Here is a 25,984-nt window from a genome sequence, read left to right on the forward strand (position 1 = left end):
ATACAATGTATTATATGATGTTTTTAGCTTATATTATGGGTAATCGAATTAATAACTATTTCATCTATAATTCATAAAAATAATTTAATTGCATTATATTTGTACAAATTATTATTATCCTATCTAAAATTACAAATTATTTATAAGTTCATCAAAAGTTGTAACAAACCATTTTGAATTTAATTTAACACTTTCTCTAATTACATTTCCTCCAAAACCTATAATCGAAATTTAAAATATTACTTATATATCACAGTATATAAAAAATAATTATAAATATTATAAATTATCTTCGAATAAAACAACTTTTGCATACTAATTTTTATTCTATTTTTAAGTTAAATACGCATACCTATAAATGCATCTGCTGGAGGAGAAGCTTCTAAATCTGTTGCACCATCTCCAATATGGACAATAGTTTTAAATCCTTTCTCTTCTTTAAGAAGACGGATAACTTCAGCTTTACCACCACTTTTTGATGTTGGTTCATTTTCATCAAAGCCTGCATAATCTCCTAAATATAAAACATATTTTTTATTCTTGTTTTTAATCCTCTTTTAATTATTATCTTTTAAGGAGAAATAAAATACTAACCTGTAAAATAAAATTTAAGTCTATTTGCATAAATATTTTTAGGTGGTATATCAAGTTGTTCTGCAACTGAACGTATTAAACAATGGAATCCACCAGAAACAAGAAATACTTCCTTTTTATGTGAATGCAATGTTTTTATCAAATTTCTGTAATATTTATGTTGTTAATAGATCTAATATATTGTATATGTAAATACTTTTATATAATAATATCTTATAAGGATGTATTACTTTATTCCCGGAGTAAGCTGTGGAGGATGTACTTGTATAAATTCTTTAATCTGTGATAAACTAGGTTTTATAATACCTAATCTTACTGAAAGAGATTGTTGGAATGTCATATTTCCTTGCATTGCTTGCTTTGTTCTGGAACATTATAAAAATAACATTATAAATTATGAAATTAATTTGTTAAACATAATTAAATTTCATATCATTTTTTTTTGCACAGATAATACATTGAAAAAATTTTAAATATACTCACAATTCAGTAACTTGTTTGCCTTTGCCACAAAATTTGGCAAGTTCATCTATACCTTCATCTTTGATAACAGTAGAATCTACGTCAAAAGTTATTGCATCCGCAATTCTCCAAATAGTTTTTATTTTTTCTAAATTTTCCATGTGTGCCACTATTATTTAAAAAATGTATGTAATAAGAGTAATTGAAACATATTATATAATACATTTGTACAATGTTATTATTCAATCATAAGTTTATTAAATAAACATTTCTTTTAAGCAATTATGTACATATTAACAAAATGTACATATGTATTAATTACAACAAAAACATCACGCAACTTAACCATAAACAATTAATTCCGATTTATTAGACTGGTAGCAGAATATGTTTGTTCCATTTTACAAAATTACAATATATCATTGGAGATAAATAATGTCACAATAATATTGCGTGAGAATGACATGACGCGGATCAAAAATTACACGTCACATGACTCGTATATTTCCAATAAATATATATCACATATCAACTACAAATATACATTAATTAATAATTAAAATGAACTATAAATTTATATTATTATGTAAGATTTAGATAAAAGATTTTTTAATAGAAAAAGAAATGAAAAAATAAAAAACAATTATACATTATTTATACGTAAACTAACAAATAATTCTTAACATCGTATTATATATACACACAGCATATATACACATATTTCCTTAATGTATATATTATATATACTAATCATACATTTTTTATCGATAAAGATAATTTTAAATGATAACTGAAATCACATATGGGAATTTATATGCTTCATATACATATAACTAAAGATAAACGGTAATTGACTTCATCCGCATACTAAATGCATACATGTATACATATACATATATATATATATATATATATATATATATATATATATATATATATACTACGCACTCAGAACTTAACTCTTTTACGTAACTGGTGAAATCAGTTCTACGGAAATTGATAATAAATCGTTAGAAAATATTTTGAACGAAGATATTTCTTATGAAATGTAATAGACTATTACATGTATACGTACATCATTCAGATGTACACGTGTACCTCTTTTTGTTTGTTTAAAAAGTGCATATGTGCGCATGTGCATTGAAATGTATTTACATATTAAATATATTGCAAAACAAAGAAAAGAAAATATTTAAAAATATTTTGTAAAATATTATTTAATATTTTTATTATATAAAAAATGTTTTTTCTTAGATACATTTTTGATATTCAAAATTGCGATGAAAATAACCGATACGAACATTTATGTGTCAAAATTGCATTAATTGAAATGTAAAAATTATGTAAACATAACGTAAAAATACATGCTATGAATGTGTAGTGCAATGGCCTCATATCGAAATGGAGGTGATTATATCGAAAAAATTATCAATAAATTATGTATGTTTATTTACTTCGATCATTGAATGGTATATAGGTATTATACGTACATAGTATTGTACATAGAACTATTTTATTAAAAGTTAAAGGAAATGAATTATTATTATAAAAAGATAGACGAACTTGAAAAATAATAATAGTAGTATATAAAGATTTATTTTTTTCTATTTTGAAGAAACAGACATTATTTATTAATAAAAAGTCCATTGTGTTACATTAATAATAACAACTATTTCATTTATGTGTCAGATCAAATTGTTTTTCTTCCTATAAGTATGTGTGTGTGTGTGTGTGTGTGTGTGTATATCTTCTTTTAATATTTGTAATTATTCTGATTTTTATATTATTAGTATTATTTAATTGTGACTATTGGTTATACATACGGAACGAATTAGATATGGTTCGGTTATTAAAAAATAAAGAAATATTGGATTATTTGACTTTATCAATGAAGTTTACGTTGAATTGTTAAGCGCGTCTCTCGCATAGTTGAATTTAGATAAATTATATAACAAGTACTTACGTTTTATATTAAAACAGAAGTATAAAGATGTGACAGTGTTATAAGTGCAACTTCTCGTGGATAAGTGCCTTATTATATGGTTTTCGACTGTGATAAGAATGTACTACTACCTGTACAACCTTTTTTGTTGTGAACGTAGCAGTTTATAATACTTCACATTAGATGGCGCAAGTGAAACAATCGTAACGTTACACTTTTGTAGATATTTAGAATACAAGATTTATAAAAAAAAAAAAAAAAAAAAAAACGATTTAAAAGAAATAATATAAAAGATTGTTTTTCTTTTACAATAACTTTTATTATTTCATATTAATTTTTTAAGAAATAAGTGTAATATATAATGTGTAAGAATATCACGCGTTACGTTAAAATAATAACGATAAGTAAAATAAGTAGATATCGATAGATTCCCGCCATTTGTTATGTTAACCTGTATTTGGTAAATATTTATATTTAATAATTCGTGGAGAAAATTATAGACACATTTATCATATTTCTAATATATCATTTTGATTGTATTATGTACAAAACGTAAATGTATTCGGTTTAATAAGATTTATTTTTAAAATAGGAAAAGAGCTATAAACATGCAAAGGAGACGAATTGTTTCGAGATGATACAAAAGTTATAAGAATATCGATCGATTACCAGAAAATAGAATTTTTTATGTAAATATTATTATCTAATAGAGGTAAATAGAATTATCTATGTAAATAAAATGAAGAAAGAAGGAAAAGTTCTGATGAACGCAAGAAGATATTCAAGATTCCTCGAAATTTGGTATTAATCAAAAAGTCGGATGAGAAAAGCAAGTCCAGAAGGTGGCAGAAGTAAAAATGAGTGCGGAGGTGGAGAGACAGCTGTCGCCCGCAGTTGGCAACGAGTCGTCCGCGTCGAATGTGAGCCGATACGTAGATCGGTAAAATAATAGAACAGAATAGATAATAGGATAAAATATAATAGGGATAATAGGTGATCCTTCGAGACGCACTTCTTATCCGTGACTTCTCATTCTTCCGTTTTCCCACGTAACTTTTTTTTCACATTTTTTTCTTATTTTCTTCTTCCTTTTTCATATTTCTTTTGTTCTAATGGGATCGTGTGTAAAACTTTTAAGTTTCTTCCTTCTTTTCATTAGTCAAACCGTACGAACGTGTCAGAAAGATTTACCTTGTCCTTTATCACTAACAGTACCCTTAGAGGGCAAGATTCGTAGATACGAGAATGGTTCTCTTTTTCACAAGGATACTTTATACCCCACCAATTTATACTGGACCGAAAACAATTCCATACGAGGATGTATCTGCGAGCTACGGCCGTGTCTGAGAAAATGCTGTCAAGACGGGGAGGTTCTCAGCGACGGCGAAGCACCGAATTGTACGAAGTTACAAAATTACAACGTTCTTCCGGATTTACGACTGAAGAACGACCAACTGACATCTGAAATTCAAAATATATCGAACATTGCCAACCATTTTGCTATTTTGCGTAATAGAATATGTCCGAATAAAAGTTACATACTGGAGCCGGAAAAGTACGAAGAGGATAAGTTTACGATCGAAGCCAATGGTATTCTTAGAGACGGAAAAAGCATTTACCCACAATGGAAGTATTGCATTGATTGGCATCAATCTTTGAAGAAGATTATCGTTTTAATATGTTTTCAATCAGAAGAGGAACTACCGTTACTTACCACTCAAATATATCCAATTATGACGATAGTGTCTATACCTTTCCTCATCATTACTTTTGTGGTTTACGCCATCATACCAGAACTTCGAAATATTTATGGAAAAACTCTTATGTGCTATGTTGCTTGTCTCACGATATCCTACTGTTTTCTCATCAATTCACAATTCAAGTATTTGCCTCATGATGTCTGCATACCCGTAGGTAAGAATTTGTCAACATTTATTCTATCATTGCTATTTAATCAACCACATGTACTTTTTTTATATAATTGTTAAACTTCAATTTTTTAATAATTATAAATTATTTGTCCTAATTATTCAGAAATTAGTACTCGTGTTCGCGATGGACGTAACGTAACAAAAAAATAGTCATAAAATGTTGCGAACGTTTAATACAATTCTTTAAATGAATGATAGAATTTTATCGATTAAATATCTCATTAACACATTACTTTTTACTTATATTAAAATTCATAGTTATAACGAGTAGATTATAATAAGAATATCTACAACTACAAGCAGATATTAAATGATATCAAATTTGATATGAAATATCATTAATACTTGTACATATATTTCTCTTTTCGAACATATTGTGCAATCCTTATCACTCTTACGATTAATCTTACCATTACTGCAACGTTAACGATACCGGCATGTGCTTATATGACGAATCTATCAATATAATATATCGATAATTTCTCATATAATCAAAAAGATTTTACATATGGTATTGTACTTTAATTTGGAATTATAGTAATCTGTGATTTATCTCATGCGATAGATAGTATATAGTTTTGATAATTTATTACAATTAAAACGAAGGGTTTAAAATTTCTGGCTTCCGTATATCTTATTTACTTTTCTATATACACAGAAAGACATATATATATATATATATATTTCTAATTAATTTTATTCGAACTATTAAACATATTATTAATTTCTTTTCGTAATTCTCTTAATCTATTATATTCGAATAAAAATTTCAATGTATTTAATGTACATTCACCCGCATTGAATGCATTTAAATGTAGTCGATACATCAATGACGTCATCGTATTATCTTCCACATACAATCTGATCTTGAAGTATCAGACATTCATAATTCTCTCATGGAGAAAACAATTAGGGAGAATAACCGGTGATGTGTCTCTCTTTAATTAATCAACGAAAGCACATAAAGTCTTTTTATCTTCAATTACTTGAGAGGAGTTGTAAACATGATCGTGACTCTTTACGACCTTATTTTTTTTCTTATTAATGAATACAGCGAACGAATCGAGACCGGAATTCCCAACAGCCGCTACCGGTCTGATAGGGCAAGGGTGGTGTTGAACAACACTTTTCTTGTACTCAGTGTTGCTGCTGATTCATCACTGACAACACCTCTTTTAGATCTCTTCAAGAAAAGAAAATATGGCTTTCGTCGATATCTTTGCAATAATTTTGGTGATAGTTTTATTTCAAACAAATATGGTTGTAAGATCTTACGCAAACTATTCGTATATAACGTCGGATTCTGTGAATGATGTGACTTCAATTACGACTTTTAATCTTATCACGAATGGCACTATCAACGGAAATACGAAATTCGAGAAAAAAAATATGACAGAAGAAACGAACTTTAATATATCAAATTTAATGGGTGATTAAATATATTTTTCAAATATATTCGTATGTCTATATATATATATATATATATATATATATATATATATATAGTATGTAATCTTTGATATATCTATAATATCAATGAAATTAAAAGAAAATATTTGTGATTATATTTATCTCATTGATGATAATTAAAATATCGTATATCTTATATTTTAAGAAAGTACAATAGACGAGGAAGTATTCATTATGAGGAATAATATGGAGGAAGATTATATCCGATATTGTGTTCCGGAAGGAAATTGTTTATCGTTTTGTTGTCCTCCTGGTTTCTACATTTTTGCGAAGAACAAGTGCAAAAGGATAGAAAATACATCGATACCTTTGCCACAAGTTTACGCGATGGATCTGTCTCCGATGAACATTACCACGAACGACAAGAATTTTCGTTTCTTGTATTGGGATCCTTGTAATGGAGGCCAGAAGTCTGCTTTAAATCCTGTTATTTATCCAGAAGAACAATTCTTCCTTCTACAAAACGGTTCGTTCTATTTGCCCTTTTCGGAAAAGGGCAATCAAATGTTGAATCCAAGACAGTATTGTCTGGCCGTGATAAAATATATCTCGAAGGGATACTTAGTTCTTTTCTGTGAGAAGGAAGATATAAAGGAAAAGTCAATTATTCGTGGGTTCCTCATTTCACTCGGTATGATCATATCGGTACCATTCCTTTTAGCCACATGGCTGGTTTACACGCTAATCAAGGAATTAAGGAATTTGCATGGATTCGTTCTACGTGCATACATCGGATCGTTGACCGTTTCGTACATAATTCTATCGACAGTACAGATCGTGCCGCAACAATGGATCTCAAACGTGTGCTGTATTTTTCTGGGTAAACTCACGATCAATGTTATTACTTTTCTCACATCTCACAGGGAAAATAATATCTACTTATCTATTAGAAATCTATCTCAGTGAAATCTTTATCTATAGGAATAGATTAATTGTATAAAAAATAAGTCGAATAAAACAATTTTTTTTTTAATATTAACTAATCGGCATGAAATCGATAAAGATTCATTGATACGTAACGTATAGCTATATTCGATACAAAATACACAGTATAAAGATTAGATTAGAAAGAGTTTTCGAATCGCAGAATCGCGCCGGATGCTTTCGAAGGAACGTACATGACGGTTTTATCTTTAGACGTTAGAGATTCTTCTAAGACGATAAGGCGTTTGTGGTTGAAAGATTGTCAGAAGTTCGAACGAGTTGACGCATGCGACATGTTACGAAAGTTCAGTTGACAATTACATTCGCGAAGGATGGGCGGTGGTCGAAACATTAGAATAGGCATCGTCCTCGTATATTCTTATTTTTTATTTCTGACGATGGAAATGTCAGATTCGTCGAATTCGTTTTTATCTTTAAAACTAGAAGATACTTCCGATAGAAATCTTTCGAGAACGAGTGCGATCGATTACTCTCATCGATGTCTTTCGTCTAATGAAAATTTTATTCCGTTTTGTCTACCCTTATGCTGTCACTGGAATCATATCTTGACAAATAACACGTGTGTGATGGCGAACAAGACTGCTAAATTTCCGCCAGTTTACGATGCCGATAGTTTCGATTTAACCGATTTAATTGTAGACGAAACTAACTTTCGTTTCTTCGTGCACGATCCCTGTAACGGGATTTCTATAGCGGATTCTAGCAGGTGTCTCATGGAAGATGAGTTTTTACTTTTGCAAAATGGTTCGATCTATATAATAAACCAAACTATAATTAATCAAGTGGATTATTGTTTCGGTATTTACAAACGCGATCAATACGAAGTGATTGAATGCTGTTCATACGCTGACGAAGGAAGTTTTAACGGCAGACTCAAGAGATTTTTTATTATTTGCCTAATAATATCATTACTATTTCTGTTTATAACCTTTGTTATTTATTCTATAATACCAGAACTGAATAATATGCATGGTCGTACTCTACGCGTTTATACTAGTACTCTCTTTTTCGCTTATCTCTTTCTTGTGATAGTACAAACATCTTCGGAAGATATTATCTCGTCAACTTGGTGCATCGTTATCGGTATCGTATTGTCAATCAGTCTTTTTCTATATTTTTATTATCCAGAGTAATAAATTTGTCGATCGTTTCCATTCGGATAGATTCATTTTCAATACTTTTGCATTTTGTTTTTACAGAAGAGTATACTTGAACAAAATTGGAGTTTACGTTTATCGATATTCATATTATATCAAATATTCTATATCGATAATGATAAAATAATTAATACGGCAAAATTGCCATATTCGTCTATTTGTCCATTTATAAATTTATTCTAATGATCGATTGAATAAAAAGATAATACACGAATGTTCTTCTCTGTGTTTCAGCTTTCTTTATGTATTTCTTCTTTTTGGCAAGTTTTTACTGGTTGAACGTCATGTGTTTTGACATTTGGTGGACATTTGGGTAAGCGATCAGAGTTTCAATATATCTCAATATTTTCTTTCTATTATTTTCTTCAGAAAGTGGGCGATTTTAATAAAACCCGATAAGTCAGCGATTGAAACGTCTGGTGATAGAGTTAATGAATCATTCATAGCTAGTCACATTGCATGTTCGTAGCTTTCGGATTCGCGCCGTGCTTAATTTTAAATAGTTGAAAGTGTTGTCTCGACGAATACGAATTTTCTACGCTGCGTGCCTTTTCAATAACACACATCAATGGGATCGTAGAAAAACATTTTGGTTATTCTGGTCTGTGTACATGTCTGTATATGTTGTGTGTATGTGTGTTCTCCATCCTTATGTCAATTATTCTCACAACCGGCATCGACATTGGTATCGGCACTAACACAGCGATTGGAAGAAATTTGATAATTGACAAACATCGGGGAGAAATTGAAGATGACGTAGGGGCGGATTAATATCCCGTGCGTGACTTCGAACATACACAAACTTACACGCGTGCTAAATGTCCACACGTTAATTTCGATATGTCTGTAGATACAGTAAACGAGTACTTCGCGCATTAGGTGCTTTTAACGATAATAACTGGCGATCGCGTGGGAGATAACTCACGAAATTCAATCAAAAATGACAGTAGTCTTTTCTCTTTATTATTTATTTCTTTATTTTATTGACGTCATTATCGTTTCATTAATTTCTTTTCTAATCGATCGAAAGATTTTTTTAAGCGATAGTGTCTTTTCTTTGATTGATTGATCGATTTCGCCACATTCTTTTATTACCATTCGAAAGAAAATTTATAAGTGTTGATTATTTAATGCTTATTTATTATATAATATATATATATAAAACAATATATATATATATATAAAACAATTTAATGAAAACAATTTAGATACGAAGACAAAAAATAAAATTGTTTTCCAAGTAAAGGAATACTTTTTCACTACTCTGGTTCCACGAGGGACGATTCTTCTGTCTATACAAACCAAGCTGCTATATAAAACACAGCGGGTGTAAACCGAGGAAATTGCGGTGCTCAATCCAAACAAAATACAAGAAGACGAGCATCGTTTCGTTTCTCGAAATGTATTCGACGAAGGACGCAAAGAAAATGGATATAAAAGGAAAAAACAAAGAAAAATGTAGAAAAGATCGACAAAATAGCTTGAATAATCAATAATTTCTTATCTATCTAAGATTTTTAACAAAGTATATGTAAGAGTCCAGAACTAACTAATTAAACTACATTTTTTTCTTTTCAAGATTTAAAGCTCTATATCTTAACAGAAACTAATTGTATAACGAGGACATTCATTTTATGTGATTAGTTTTATTTCCATAAAAGAATGGAAAAGCATTGGTGTTGGTTAAATGGGGTGTTAACGAGTCACGCTCGTTAATATACGTTACGTGTTAATCGCTCATTCATTTAGCCAAGCCCTGTAAACTCTTTGTGTGTTGTGGACTTTAGTAATTTACCACAAAGACAGTACATTTTTCATATTAGAATAAATACATATTCGTTTAGTGTTACGTTTCCTAAATGGATATTTATGTAAATATTAACAACTCTTTCAGGGAACAATGTATAGTCGAATATTTTATAACTTTTGTACATGATACCTTACGTTTATGTATATCCATAAGTGAGTATTATGTATTAAGTGAAATATTGTCATTGTAAAGTGATCCTTTCATTCAGATTAACTAAACATTATCGTAATTTCCCTGAGGCATAGTAATATATTAAGTGTATGGTATGGTATTGATCATTTACCAAGGTTTTTCAATTTTTTTTTATCGTATATATCGAATATCATCATTAAATGCTTATATATTTTTCTTTTGTTTCAGAGGATTTCGAGCATTAAGGGGCAGTATGAAACAAAGAGATCAAAAAAAATTTATAATATACTCTATTTATGCTTGGGGAGTTGCATCGTTATTCACAGGTATATGCTTGATTATGGACTTTGCTCCTAATATACCAGAAGGTTCTATTCGCCCACAATTGGGAGCGGAAAGATGCTGGTTTAAATGTAAGTCTATTAATATCAATTTATATCTTAATTTATATATATGTATATATATATATATATATATATATATATATAGAGAGAGAGAGAGAGAGAGAGAGAGAGAGAAAGTGAGAGACAGACAGAGACAGAAACAAAGAAACAAGAGCAATGTCCAATAATATTATTTCAGATAACACAGCGACGAATATTTATTTTATTGGACCTATGACAATATCAGTTTTCTGCAATCTATGTCTATTTATCTCAACTGCTTTAAAGATTCAACAACATAAAAGAGATACGGCTCATCATTTAAGAAGTAGTGAAAGTAGACGCCATGACGATAATAAGCAATGGTATGTGTTGTATAATATGATATTTTTGTAAAGTTTTTCTTTTTTTTTAAATAAGCAAGAGAGTTCATATTATATAGAGAAAATATTATTTTTATATAAAATATATATATATATATAATTAATCGTTATAAATAATATTTTGAATAATATCGAGTGAATCTACTATATTATACTCGTGCGAATCATCGATATGGTATGATTATCTTTTCATACTAACACCAAAAGCTTATTTTTAGACGTCGCTATAGGGCAAGCGACAAGAAGATGTTCCCATGCCATAGTTTGTTTTCATTATTACGAAATCATTCGTAACAACAATGAGATTATCTCGACATTAAAGAATCGGAATTTCGTTAAATAATATTCATCAGTAATATTTTACAAGTAATCATAATAATAGTATTTTGTTAAAAAAGAGAATTATATAATATTTAATTTCATCGCCGATTCTAAATGACGAGTTTAAGCTCTTTAATTTAGAATATATATTTAAATAACAACACTATAGAGCAAATATGGGTATGTACTAAATAAATGAATATATTACTTTTTCGGTTATAGGTTCAATTTGTACTTGAAGCTGTTCATTGTAATGGGTATCACCTGGTCAACGGAAATCATATCCACGTTATGGAAAGGATCTGATAATTATATTTGGTACATAACAGACGTGGTGAATACTCTACAGGGTTTGATCATTTTTATAACGCTCGTTTGCAAAGAAAAAATTAAGCGTTTATTACTTAAAAGATTTGGATATAACGATAATAAATTTTTTTCGGGAAACTCTACTCGCAGCGTTTATCACAGCTCAGCGTCTCGTACTACTTGTACAACATCAAGTGGTTTACCTCTTCAAGATAAAGTCAATGCAAATATTCGACGTGAAGCATTTGGCACGAGTAAAGAAAGTGCCGAAGAAAGCGATTGTCCTTAAAATATACAATAATAGTGATCGAATATTATAAAAAATCAGTTATGATCTATAAAATACGTTCGTTGATGAGAACGTATATTCTTGATGGATGATAGATGATTATCCATCTCGCAAGAAAAAATTGCCGACAGGCTTAAAGAAATGAGAGACGATTTTTACTTCGAAAATAAGTTATTCTCTCTTTAAAATCATATACACTCACATGCACGCTTTTTATCTCTTATTCCATTTTTCATTTTTCTTCAAACCCATTTATTTTCCTTTTATATTTCATAATCTCATTAATTTATGATAAATAATGATATATCGTGACATTAGAATAAAGAGGATGGAATCCGTGAAGAATTAGACTATAACTTATATTAAAAGAATTGAATATTACGAAGTGCTTGGAACAATTTTTTAAATAAAAAATCATTAATAAACAATGCATTACATAGTGATCGATCTATTATTACAGTTATTAAATTTGATGACAAAGACACATTATACTTATAAAACTTGTACACATGTAAACTTCGTACACTTGGATAAAGATATATATCTAAAGTGTATCATTCTTTACTATATACTTTGAATCTCTATATATTTATTACTATTAAATAAATGTGATGCTATTAGTGCATTTAAAGTATTGTATAACAAATTATCTAATTATTCTTGCAATATCTCTATAACGTAGAAATAATTCGTTTTTACTAATCGTTTTACCTACATAGTCTACAAAAATTGAAACTATAATAAAATATAGTAGTTAAAAATCCTAACAAGTATGTACTTATACTTTTAATGAAAATAGTCGTAAAATTTTCATTAGTAGATTTCATAGAGTTCATTATTCATCATATCAGCTTCCATATTATCTTTTACATGAATTTACGTCATTGATAAAATATAAAACATGATTTTATATTATAAAACATCTCTGTTCATACAATTGTCATGTTTATACATTTATTTTAAATATTTATGAAGTAATAAAAGTACATTTTCTTTATCTTTTAAAGTCCGTAGAATAGCTTATTTGTTTTTTATATAAGAAAAAATTTTGTACAATTTTTTTTAAATACATACTACTTATACTATGATAGTTTAATTTATTTCAACATTCTATATTTATTCTATGAAGTAGTAGTACGTTCATGAGTAGAAATGAAAAACATTTGAAAAAAATATCGTTGAGATATTCGTTCATTTAAGTTGAAAAATCTATTATGGCATTTTTCAATTGAATGATTGTGTCTATAACAAAAATGCGAGACAATATTATCAATTCACATTTTCGACAAGTAAAGTAAAAAAAAGATATTATTTGAAGAAAGATATTTATTTTAAGCAAACATATCCTCGCGATCTGCTCCAACACCATCTCCATCTTCCAGACTAGAAAAGTTTAGAAAATGTGCTGGTCGATGAACCTCGTGATAAAATTCTTTTGGATTAGCTAATTGTAACTCATATTTCGTATTTGGATTATGTCTCACACCTAAAAAAATATATTTCGTTTCAATAATTTTATTCAGAGAATTTATATAAATTATTTCTTTATATAAATAAAAAGATTGATAATTTACCCATGAAATTATAGTTCCATGATCCTTGATTAGGTACCATGAAGAAACCAAGAAATCTATCGGAAAGAAGCATTTGTACTTTCTCGTAATGACTTGGAAGATATCCTTTAGGATTATTTCCTTTATCAGTATTCTGTTTACCCCATTCGAATCCACTGAAATAGAGATATAATTTATATAATAAACGGAATTATACAATATTATAGAGTGTAACGTTTAATACCTTGGAGTTAATTTATATGCTGTCAAAGAACAAGAACCTGGTGTAAAGCTACATGTAATGACAATGGTTTTTTCCCCGTCCCATATTGGATTATCTGCCATGATACGTGCATGCGTCGAGATGTCCTATTAGAACGTAAAGCAAGTAAAACGTTATTAATAAATCAACATAATGTATTAAAATGTAATAAATATATAAATACCTGTGGCGATAATTGCGGCAATTCATTGGGTTGTGTATGTATCCATCCCAATGGCTCCATTTCTTTAAGGTATTGATGATTTGGTAATGCATTTGGTAAATGTACTGTTTGATGTGTACCCCATTGTGGAGCCATTACTATACATCTAATTTCTTTTACTTGAGGATTATCCGGTGGACTAATCCCATATAGGTATCCAGCAATTTGTGCTCGTAAATCAGATATAGTGACGAATTTTTTCAGTACATTCTTTGGTAAAATATACGTGTAACCGGTTTCTTTAATGTCATCGGAAGATACATATATATGATTCGTTCTAAGATGTAAATTAGTAGCAGATATTGCTCTTACACGCCATTCTGTTTTAGAACTGAACGTCTGAGTTTCATAATTGGATGTAGTCGCAGTGATAATTTCGTCACCGTGTTTGTTAACTGTTCTAGTAGTAGTTGCTGTGAGCTGAGACTGCTCTTTTGTTTGTTTTTCGATTTCTGCGATTTGCTGCCGTTGGGCAGAGGGTGCACTGATCTCCATACCTAGAATAATATCTCGAATTTCAGATTGAGTGAGAGATGCAACATTGACATTGTTCTTTTTTCCATAATCAGCTAAAATCAAGTCCTTCAATTGCACCTCTACTTTGATCCATTCGTCATCGGTTAAAGATGGCCATATGTGATGAGGTTCTGTTATAGTTGTTTTATCTGGCTTAAGTACAACCTTAGTACGTTCCGTATTAACGTGTAACGCTCGAAGAATGAGGATTAAACGTGAGAATGCTGTATAAGATGAAATTGTTTTCAACCAATCGTCATAGAGATTGAAGAGAACCATTTGTGGTTCTGTCGCCTTTAGAATTAAATCACCAAACTTTTCAACCTTTAAGCAGGCTTGGAAAGGTAACTGAAGTTCTGATCCTTTGATTACTATATTGGGAAAATCTAGTAAATGCACCTCAAGAGGATCCAACATTCCTTTTCTTGTTACGATAATTTGCTTCGGTTGTTCTTCTACGGGTAATGACCGAATAAGAGCTGCAACTTCTTCAGCAGTCTTCCATTTTGCCAATTGTCCTAAACGCTTCTGTCCAGCCCACACAGAAGTGTGAATAATCTTTAGGAACAACTGACCAGTACGTGGATTAAATATAAAAATCGCACCATTTATCGGTTTTGTAGTCAGATTACCTTCAAAAGTTTTATGGATTGTTACTCGGTATACGTTAGTGTCATCAACGAACCAAATAATTTGATTCGAGAATAATTCCCCATAATTTTGAGAAGAAAGATATGGTTCAGTTGGTTCTGATGAATATAATTGTAAAGCTTTTCTAATACGCTCTCGCAGTACGTATAACGCCGGATTTGCCTTCATTATCTTCGCCATAGCTTGCTGTATAAGTGGCTTACATCCTGGGAACCAATTACCATATGCACTGTGAAGATTATAAGCTAAATCGATAGCTATTAAAAGTCCCGTTGGAGATGGATAAATAGACATATTATCTGTTGTATAATCTAAAAATTTAGCTCTTGCGTATCTCTCTATGTCGTGAGAATCATAATCACCCCATCGCAATTGAACGTCTATCCAATATTTTTGAGTTGTTGTGTTATCCATAAGATCTTTAGAGTCTGCTAGTAAAGAAGGTCTTGAAACATTCCATTTGTATGCTGAAAAAAGTAGAATGTCAGCACAGGAAGAATTCATTTTATATGATTTCCTTGGGTGTATAGTTTCTTTTTGTACTGTCTCAATTTCCAAAGCATCCAATTCTTGATCAAAGACTTGACAAAGATCCATGACAATTGACTCGTGTACTTTTTGCCACAAGTGAGCACGGAAAATTTGAATGAGAGATATCTTCAATGTTGGTATTTTACCATGCATAAATATTCCTGTGAGATCCAATTGTACTTGGAAACCTACATAAACATTTGCTCTGTTTATAGTGGGTGACCACCATAAAGTAAAACGACGATTTGGAATTTGATTCAAACCCGACCTTTGAGCATTTGTTAATTTTTTATATTTCATTGACTCTTCAAAGCCTGATGCTTTCTCCCAAAAAAGACCTTCCCATGTGGGGAAATAAGTTCCTTTAAAAAGTGTGTGTTCTAGAATACCTTCAACACCACCTAGAGCCTGGATCATATCTGTTCTATAATTATTCAAATTCCATAATTTCCCATCGTGACGTTGGTGAGTCCACCAAAATGGATTTTGTTTAAGAACTTGATATTGCTTAAATTCCGTACGTATTCGCCAACCTTTGTCATAAGCAAGTGTATGTCTATCCTTTTGGAACAAGGTATTTATTCTGGGTATACCCCTATCCCAGCTATCTTCTAAATCTTCTAAAGTAAGTCGACGATTCTGTGTATTCGCCTCTTGCCGCTTCAAGGCATATTCTGCCCAAACACGCTGTGAATCTATAAATTCTGATTCCCAAGGTTGAATATACCTGTATAGATTGGGAATCAATTGATCCTCATCGTGACTCATACCAGATCTAAAATGTGTAATACCAACGTCAGTTTGTTTGGACCAACGTAAATCTGATTGAGGAATTAATACATGACCCATAGAAAGCATCCCAAGACCACCTAATTCTTTAGGCGTATAGAATACTACTGGAGGAAATCTTGAAGGCATTTTTGAATTAAGACCAATTTTTATACGTGTCTGAATTTTGTTTTCACATTTGACCAATAAATCCAATAGTTCTTGGGTATTGACTACAGCCTCACGAAAGTAGGTCATTAATCCTATTAAAGCTGTATTCCATTTATTAACAATTTTCGTAAATGTCGTAGAACCAGAAGCCATCAAAATTTGTCTCACTCTATTATGGAATCTTTGTAAACTTTCATCATCTACTCTTAAAAAACATTGAGCAGTTCTTTCTTTTGTAATTTCATTTTGCAAATTCCATACTCCATCTCTATGTGTGAATTCTTCGTGCGTTGTTCTGCACTTTGGTAAAATTCTACATTCAAATCCACTCATGTTAAATAACAGATTTGGATTGTCTTTACTATAAACACTAACAAAACTGTTTTCCCATTGTATAGTAGTTGTAGAACGAGGTAATCGATTCTTAATATCCCAGAAAACAGCGCGTCCTAAATTAACGTCATGTTTCATTAATCTCATACGTGCATCTCGTGGCCAACATTTTTTGTTATTATATCCAACAATGTTTTCATTATTAGGATCTGGATGTTCTGTCAGATATCTTTGTATCAAATCTCTTGCTTCATCGGCAGAAAATCGAAGGAATAAATGTATTCTGTCTACATATCTGCAATATAATCTAATTGGATGTGCTGTTTCAGATGCCACATCTTGAAAAGTTAAGAAGTCGTTTGGCATTTGTGGGGGACCAGCCATTTCACTAGCTCTTTGTAATCCAAGAACCAGTAAATCAAGCACAAGTCCATAATACTGGGCGATAAATGACGCAAACTGCATACCCCTAATAATTCCATAACTGTTTATATGATTCATATCTTTGTAATTAATCACAACATTATTCTTTGCAGTCATATAATCAGCAATATTATGATCCACAATTAAACGAAGAAGTCTGTTTAACAAAGTAAGATCGATTTTTTCATAGAGCTTTTCAAATTTGGATTCTAATAATACATTACATTCTCCTTCACTAACATCCCAAACATCCTGTAAATTGTTAATACCTTGACACCACTTATAAACTAAAAGAGGTGGAGGTTCTGTATCAGATGGTTTCACCCATGGTGGAAATAATCTTCGTTTATCTGCTTCATACCATAAGTATTGATCTAAGTAAGCGTCGGTAATTTTTTCAAGAGGTTCCACGTCATAAACTGGAATCAAATGACTATAAAGATCCATAAATTCTATACCCACTTCTTTAAAATTTCTTTGAGTCAAAAGATGTCGTTTAATTCTGGATAGAGCTTCGTGTGGATTATCGTACGCTTGTTCAATTAATCCAAGTTCTTCGCGTTGGCTTTGATTCAATCTGGATTTAACGCTATAAGCTTCTTTCAGACGTTCTAAAGCCAATATCAACAATTTTGTATCGTGTTTATATGAAAGTGGTGGAAAGGGTATTGGAGCAAATCTTCTAGATTCTAACCAATGTACGGTAGTAGTGTATATAGCCACCGCTTCTTCTGGAGTAATATACGGTCCATCTTTTAAATAATTATGCTGGCGTTCTTGTTCTGCTTTTAAATAAAGTCGAGTAAGACGACCTAAATTTTTCTTACATACTGTTTTATCCACAGTAGCACCACGTCTGATACGTTCTCTATTATAATGAGCAGTATTAGTCCACCAGTCAGCTTTCATCTTTACGTAACGTAATATCATATTTTCTATAGGAATAGGTAATCCAGGGACTTTCCATGGTATATTAGCCTTCCAACATCTCCATGCTTCGCTAAGATGTTGAAGAATTGTACGAGCTTTATTTTGTTTAATACCTTCAGGCATCATGTCTACAATATCATGCATCACAGATGCTCTTAGTTCCAGATCGAAATGCGACTCTACTCTTTGTTTGGTCACAGTTTTAGCAACTCCTTTAGAATGACGTCCTTCAAATTGCCTGGATAACAAATTACCCAACCATCTTTCTAACAATGGTGTTATACCTCTCATAAAAAAAAGCCATACTCTCCAGCCAGGTGCCCAAAATCCACAGCCAGGTCCTTTTCCAACCGGACCAGTATTAAATCGATAATATATCAAATGTTTTAAATCTTTGCACATTCTTATTTGTCTCATTAGTTTATACTTATATCGATACATGCCAGTAAGTTGACCAACGTGAGCAAAAATGTACTGTAATCCATCTGCCAGTTGGAATGCATCGACATTATTTAAGCGATACTGTACGTGCGAATCAATAATTAATTTTGTCAAACGAAGAATTTCTCTACATAGATGAAAAGCATTTCCAAATCGAGACTTCTTTCTTTCTTTCGTCGTAAGTGTTTTAACGGGTTTTAGATTGAAATTATAATCCAGGTGAAGATAATTTAAATTCTTTCTGTGTATGAGTAAATTCAACATATTATAACCCTGGCGACATACTTGCAATCCAGCTTCGACCCAATCTATTGTTGTAGTTTGAAAGAACTTGGTTGATTTGAATGATCGGAATAAATAACGTTTCTTTTGAGGCTTTGGTGGTCTATGCTTCAGTGCATTTAATACAAAGTATTTAAGTAACTTTTGATAACTAACTCGTACTTTAACAGGTTGTCCTGGAGGACAATGCTCTCTGTACCATGATTTTACCAAAGGTATATCAATTGCTCTTCTTGTTCTTCCAGAGCGTGTATTAAACGGTCTTGGTGCCCACAGAAGTGCTATACCATTTGCTGTATTATCTGTATAAAGTGGTGTTTCTTGTAGAAAGGGTTGGACTTCATCATCTAAGACAAAATCTTCATCATCTTCAATTTGTGGTTCCATTGTCTATACATAATAAAAATGTATATTTAACTTTTTATCATTATAATTCGAATAAGAAACTGTAAATCATTCATTTATTATATTATAACAATTAAAATGATTAATTATTATAATTATAATCTATCTTTTAAATCCTTACATTTACCTTTAATGAATTCCTATGTGAAATTGGATTAATCAAAGGATCAAAATAAAATGCTGGTAAGTCTGGATCCTCTGTCTTTATGTATACAACATTTGGTGCATGATACCTATAAATTGTTAAAAAAATTAAAGGAACAAAATACATATTATAGCTCTTAATACATTATTACTTAGAAGTATAAAATTAATATACTAGATAAAATAAAACATATGTTGTGTAGATGGTCTCAGCAGTTCTCTTTTAATTTTTATAAAGAGTACGAATAACAACCATCCTTTTTTTACTATGCCACACTGCTAGTTAGACCATAATGGACTACTTAGTAAGTCTACAAACTAGTGTGGAAATATCTTTATACACACACACACACATACACATAACTTATATTGTAATTAATATAATAAGTCTCTCTTACCATGAAAGATGTACAAAATGTGGCATATTATTATATAAATAAGGGAATGCAATGCGATATTCCGTTCTAATAGGCTGTCTAATAATAATTTTGTTTATATCATTGAATTCATTCCAGTCTTCATCAGCAGCATTTGAATCTTTTACAAGAGGCTCAAACTTTGGTCCTCCTGGTATTGCCATGTTTAATGCTTTTGCAGTGAAGAATGATTTGGGATCAAATAAATAAAAGAAATTTTGATCAACTAAATCGGTTAAAAGTTGATTTGCTAATCGATACAATGTTGCCATTTGAGGAAGAGTCAAATTCCATCTTCTATATGTAGATCCATTAACATGTCTGTAATAATTTTAAATATTAAGAACATATTTATACTGCTTAAAAAATATTATTTATACATAATATACATTTATCAGCATAGCGTTTTGTCCAGTGATATATTTTTGTAGTATGTCTCGGACACAACTACAAAAATAACCATCTGTCAACTCACATATATAGTTGATTTCAGGACCCCTACGCGATTCATCATATAATATTGAGCATATAATTTTAAACATAATATTATATTATACAAAACTAGATAGGTCTTCCAATATTTTTTAATGTACAGTATCATAAATTTATATACCTGGTTCCAACCAATGGTTTGTGTTCATAGAACCATGCTGCAACAGATTCATCTTCTTCTGAGTCAAGTTCAATTTGAATAGCTTCCAATGGTTCAACATCTAAAACATTATCAGCATAATCTAATGGAGGTTCCTCATCATCAAATGGCGGAAATCTCATCCTTTTGAAATGTCTACGATCTCTTTTTTCACGTCGCATCATAATCCACATTGTTCTAATTTTCCCAAATAATTAACATAAAACATATATTATTAATATTATGATTTTAAAAAGCATTTATATATATATATGTATATACTATATGATATATATAAGAAAAAGATTGACATTATTAGAATACTGACCCCCATTGCGCTATATAAACAGGTTCAATAACCCATGGAATTTCATTAACAAATGTAATAGCTCCAGTTATATGGTATAAAACCTTTACATCTCTTATTTGTTCCCAAGGCATTGGCATATTTTCTAACAATTTCATTACTGCATGTGGCATATATTTTAATGCACTGCAATTAAATAAGTAATGTTCATATATTAAAATTTCCTAAATAAAATTAATACTTTTTAATAAATCTTACCCTAAATATACACGTTTATCATGTCTATATTTACGACTACTCATATCACCATGATCCCTTATAATCTTACGAATATGTTCAGGGGGCATATCTTCCTTTTGAGCATCAACAAATCCAAATTTTCTCTTTTCGGCAAATCGTTTTGATTGTAATTGTTGCCATTTTTGTGCTAAAATTATATATGTGGATATTACTTTTTCACAGCAATAAAATTTACATATATACTACCTTTTTCTTGTAATTTATCTTCTGATAATACTTCTGGTTGTTTTGGCATTTGAGGAAGTGGTGGGCCAGCTATAGCTTGCATATGAGCATGATGCGCAGCTTGAGCATGTGCTGCTGCTTGCGCATGAGCCTGTGCTGCAGCTAGCTGAGCATGGGCTTGTTGTTGGACCATCATGGTAGCCCATGGATTTGGCCCTAGTAAATATGGTGGTATAGACATTATTACAAAGTGACCTGTAAAAAAACAGGTAAAAAATAATTATGTATAATATACTGAATGTTTCATTTTTAAGTAATAATCTCATCTTATAATCTTATATTAACAATAAGGGAATAACTATTTCTATAAATATACATATACTATTAACGTGGTTTTTTCTTACGTTTTTATTTCTTACCGAAATTCTTGTACCTTTTGAAAGTTGATAATCAATAATTACTAATATATACGATAACTATATAATGTTTTTTTCCTTAAACTTAACATTTCAACTATAATGAAAATATCACCAAACGTTAAATTAATATACGATTTCACAAAAATACTAATACAGACGCTAAAATTGTAGGCAAGTATTTCTTAACCCAAGCTTTATAGAACTTCGATGTTCTGAGTTTCGAGAAAAGTTTAATACTTTCGTGATAGGAAACTATAATATCATCAAGAATTTAACGCCCTCTGATTTGAAGTTAGCGGCTGTTGCAACAGGCAACACACGCAAAGTTTTTTCAAAGTGGCGCCAATAAATATGTTTGTATAATTCATTTCTAAAAAGAGAATAGGTTAAAACGTTTTTTTTCTAATTCTCCAGAATTTTATACTTAAGCTATTGAATGAATTATGTCAGTCAATAAATGACAATCTACGTTTAATTGTTGCACTCATGTAACATAATAAGATAAAACATGAAGTAATAATAGATTTTTATGTAATTAAAATATGACATAATTACAAGTGTTAAATGTTTGTTAATTATTTTCTAATTTTAGGATTAGTGTTGATGGCTTAATTGTTTATTTTCCATATGATTATATATATCCAGAGCAATATGCATATATGCTTGAACTTAAGCGTGGCCTGGATGCAAAAGTATATATATAAGTTATTATATTTTACTACTTTTATTTTTTATTCTTTATTATAACATATTATATAAATAAATAAATTAGATAAAGAAAATTTTATTAAAGTGTGTAATTTGATTTTCATTATCTTAGGGCCATTGTCTTTTGGAGATGCCATCTGGAACTGGAAAAACAATAACATTGTTATCCTTAATTGTTGCATATATGCTGGAACATCCTTTAGATGTTACAAAGTTAATATATTGCTCCAGAACTGTACCAGAAATAGAAAAAGTTATAGAAGAATTAAAAAAACTTATTGATTATTATGAAAAAGAATTGAAAAGTAAACCAAAGATAATAGGATTAGTTCTCAGTTCAAGGAAAAATATGTGTATTCATCCTGAAGTAATTATAAAATAATAATATAATTATCATGCAATATTTAAGTTGCATCTTAAAAAAAGTTTAACTAATTTTAATATACAATTAAAGGTAAGCAGGGAACGAGAAGGAAAAGTAGTTGATTCACGATGTCATTCTCTCACTGCATCATATGTTCGTGATAGGCATAATTATGATGAATCTACACCAATTTGTAGTTTTTATGAAGGATTTGATATGGAAGGTAGAAGTCAAATTATACCTTCTGGTATATATTCTCTTGACGACTTAAAAGAATATGGTAAAGATCGTAATTGGTGTCCATACTTTCTTGCACGTTTTATGGTAAATAATTATTTATATAAACATCTTTTTTATTATTATTTCTACCAAAAAAACTTTTTATAATTTTTGTTTTGTACAGATTTTACAAGCTCAAATTGTAGTATACAGTTACCACTATTTACTTGATCCAAAAATAGCTGAAACTGTTTCTAAAGAATTAAGTAGGAGTTCTGTAGTTGTATTTGATGAGGCCCATAACATTGGTATGTGATATTTATATTTTAAACATATATAAGAATTATAACACTGTATTTAATTTCTCAGATAATGTTTGTATTGACTCGATGAGCGTTAAAATAAATAGAAGACTCATGGAAAAAAGTTCTGCTAATGTTCAACTTCTGGAAAAAACTGTTGCAGAGTAAGTGACTTATTATTAATCATTTATTATTGAAATATATTTTATTTAGAATAATTTAGAAGATTTTATTTTTGTATATATACATTTTAGAATGAGAGAAGATGATGTTAACAAACTAAAAGAGGAATATGAAAGATTAGTTGCAGGTTTAAAAGATGCACAAGTACAAAGAGAAACTGACATTATTTTATCAAATCCTATATTACCTGATGAAGTTCTACAAGGTAAATTATCATATATAATATTTGATTGTTTTTTTTATCTATAATTTTCTTTATTTATATTTTTACAGAAGCTGTTCCTGGGAATATAAGAAATGCAGAACATTTTGTTAATTTCTTGAAGCGATTTATAGAATACTTAAAGACACGTTTACGTGTGCAGCATGTTGTACAAGAGTCTCCAGCAGCATTTTTGAGAGATATTCAAACAAAAGTTTCTATAGAACGAAAACCTTTACGATTTTGTGCTGAACGATTAGCATCACTTTTGAGAACTATGGAAATAACAGATCTAACAGATTTCTCCCCACTTACTTTAATAACACATTTGGCTACATTAGTTTCTACATACACAAAAGGATTTACAATTATAGTAGAACCATTCGATGATAAAACACCTACAGTTTTAAATCCAGTACTACATTTTAGTTGTTTAGATTCATCCATAGCAATGAAGCCAGTATTTGAAAGATTTCAATCAGTAATTATCACCTCTGGAACCTTGTCACCTTTGGATATGTATCCAAAAATATTAGATTTTCATCCAGTCATAATGTCTTCATTTACTATGACACTAGCTCGACCATGTCTTCTTCCAATGGTAATAGCTTTAATGATTATATCTTAATATTATTTTATTACATATTATCATATTTATATCACTTTATTTTTTGTAAAATAGATTGTGGCAAAAGGCAATGATCAAGTAGCAATTTCATCAAAGTATGAAACAAGAGAAGATGTTGCTGTTATCAGAAATTATGGTCAACTTTTGGTTGAATTTGCTGCTACTGTTCCTGATGGCTTAGTTTGCTTCTTTACTTCATATTTATACATGGAATCTGTTGTAGCTGCTTGGTATGTTTTATTTAATTAAAAAAAAAAGTGTTAAATTATTTATTATATTATCTAATATTTACAAAAATTGTATACAAAAACAAATTTTTTATTTAAGGTATGATCAAGGAGTAGTAGATCAACTTCAGAGACATAAATTGCTATTCATTGAAACTCAGGATTCAGCAGAAACTAGTTTAGCTCTTTTAAATTACATAAAAGCTTGTGAAAATGGTCGAGGTGCTATTTTGCTTTCGGTAGCTCGTGGCAAAGTATCAGAAGGTGTTGATTTTGATCATCACTTAGGAAGAGCTGTTTTAATGTTTGGTATACCCTATGTGTATACACAATCAAGAATTTTAAAAGCACGTTTAGAATATTTACGTGATCAATTCCAAGTAAGTAAATAAGTTTTTGAATTTTCTAATAATTTCTAATTTAAATTATTGTTTTTTTTATAGATAAGAGAAAATGATTTCTTGACCTTTGATGCTATGAGACATGCAGCACAATGCGTTGGGCGTGCTATAAGAGGTAAAACTGACTATGGTATTATGGTATTTGCTGATAAGGTAAATTATACAATGTTTATAAATGTTTATATATATGTAAAACAATTTTATATTTTACTTTATTTATATAAATTATGTGTAGAGATTTTCCAGAGCTGACAAACGAAGTAAATTACCAAAATGGATACAAGAACATTTATCAGATGGTTTATGTAATTTATCTACTGAAGAGGCTGTACAAGTAATATGATTGAACCATATATTGCAACTACGATTAGTTTTTGTAGTTTTTTTATTATTCTATTTATTTTTAGATTAGTAAACGATGGTTAAGACAAATGGCTCAGCCATTTACACGTGAAAATCAATTAGGACTATCACTCTTAACAAGAGAACAATTGGAAAAGGAAGAAGCTAGTAAAATCGAACAAAAAGCACAACAAAATTAAATTTTATATAAATAATATCTTTAGTAAAAAGATTCCGTATGTTTGTGTCATTTGGGATAAATATTTTTATTCGTAACATGTAAAGATATCTATATATAATTTTGTACTGTGATTGTGTTTAATATTAATATAAAATATTATAAATCCATTTGCATCAATTATTCATAATTAAAAAGAAACTATCTTTGTCAAGTCAGTAAGCAATGTTT

The 25,984-nt window shown here is 30.0% G+C and overlaps 4 protein-coding genes across 6 annotated transcripts; 2 read left to right on the forward strand and 2 right to left on the reverse strand.

The window, feature by feature from the left end:
- Positions 1-65: 65 nt before the first annotated feature.
- LOC122631827 (phosphoserine phosphatase) lies at positions 66-3,145 on the reverse strand. Of its 2 annotated transcripts, none has more exons than XM_043817973.1 (6): positions 3,020-3,145; positions 1,078-1,225; positions 825-959; positions 595-740; positions 353-514; positions 66-218 (listed from the first exon to the last, which is right to left on the reverse strand). In XM_043817973.1, the coding sequence occupies exons 2-6, from the start codon at positions 1,215-1,217 to the stop codon at positions 130-132; spliced, it is 672 nt and encodes a 223-aa protein (XP_043673908.1). In that variant the 5' UTR covers positions 1,218-1,225; positions 3,020-3,145; the 3' UTR covers positions 66-129. The 2 variants fall into 2 exon arrangements, with proteins under 2 accessions (XP_043673908.1, XP_043673907.1); XM_043817972.1 differs by lacking the exon at positions 3,020-3,145 and adding an exon at positions 1,727-1,757.
- Positions 3,146-3,709: 564 nt separating this feature from the next.
- On the forward strand, positions 3,710-13,127 carry LOC122631824 (G-protein coupled receptor Mth2-like). Of its 2 annotated transcripts, XM_043817964.1 has the most exons (6): positions 3,710-3,938; positions 4,158-4,912; positions 8,736-8,814; positions 10,672-10,856; positions 11,026-11,191; positions 11,753-13,127. In XM_043817964.1, the coding sequence occupies exons 1-6, from the start codon at positions 3,856-3,858 to the stop codon at positions 12,126-12,128; spliced, it is 1,644 nt and encodes a 547-aa protein (XP_043673899.1). In that variant the 5' UTR covers positions 3,710-3,855; the 3' UTR covers positions 12,129-13,127. The 2 variants fall into 2 exon arrangements, with proteins under 2 accessions (XP_043673899.1, XP_043673900.1); XM_043817965.1 differs by lacking the exons at positions 3,710-3,938; positions 4,158-4,912 and adding an exon at positions 7,482-8,427 and having other exon boundaries at positions 11,753-13,122.
- A 309-nt stretch (positions 13,128-13,436) lies between these two features.
- On the reverse strand, positions 13,437-22,228 carry LOC122631818 (pre-mRNA-processing-splicing factor 8). Its single transcript, XM_043817954.1, has 11 exons — positions 22,000-22,228; positions 21,602-21,835; positions 21,374-21,542; positions 21,137-21,301; positions 20,791-21,006; positions 20,160-20,498; positions 19,745-19,850; positions 14,128-19,602; positions 13,926-14,050; positions 13,703-13,857; positions 13,437-13,614 (listed from the first exon to the last, which is right to left on the reverse strand). The coding sequence occupies exons 2-11, from the start codon at positions 21,819-21,821 to the stop codon at positions 13,460-13,462; spliced, it is 7,125 nt and encodes a 2,374-aa protein (XP_043673889.1). The 5' UTR covers positions 21,822-21,835; positions 22,000-22,228; the 3' UTR covers positions 13,437-13,459.
- A 76-nt stretch (positions 22,229-22,304) lies between these two features.
- On the forward strand, positions 22,305-25,920 carry LOC122631822 (general transcription and DNA repair factor IIH helicase subunit XPD). Its single transcript, XM_043817960.1, has 13 exons — positions 22,305-22,512; positions 22,592-22,691; positions 22,820-23,074; positions 23,162-23,395; positions 23,475-23,598; positions 23,660-23,756; positions 23,847-23,980; positions 24,049-24,578; positions 24,660-24,835; positions 24,933-25,212; positions 25,276-25,386; positions 25,469-25,567; positions 25,641-25,920. Exons 1-13 carry the CDS (start codon positions 22,508-22,510, stop codon positions 25,773-25,775), a joined length of 2,280 nt encoding a protein of 759 aa, XP_043673895.1. The 5' UTR covers positions 22,305-22,507; the 3' UTR covers positions 25,776-25,920.
- Positions 25,921-25,984: the final 64 nt, after the last annotated feature.

Source organism: Vespula pensylvanica, chromosome 9, assembly GCF_014466175.1.
Source record: "Vespula pensylvanica isolate Volc-1 chromosome 9, ASM1446617v1, whole genome shotgun sequence".
In the NCBI taxonomy this organism is placed as follows: Eukaryota; Metazoa; Arthropoda; class Insecta; order Hymenoptera; family Vespidae; genus Vespula; species Vespula pensylvanica.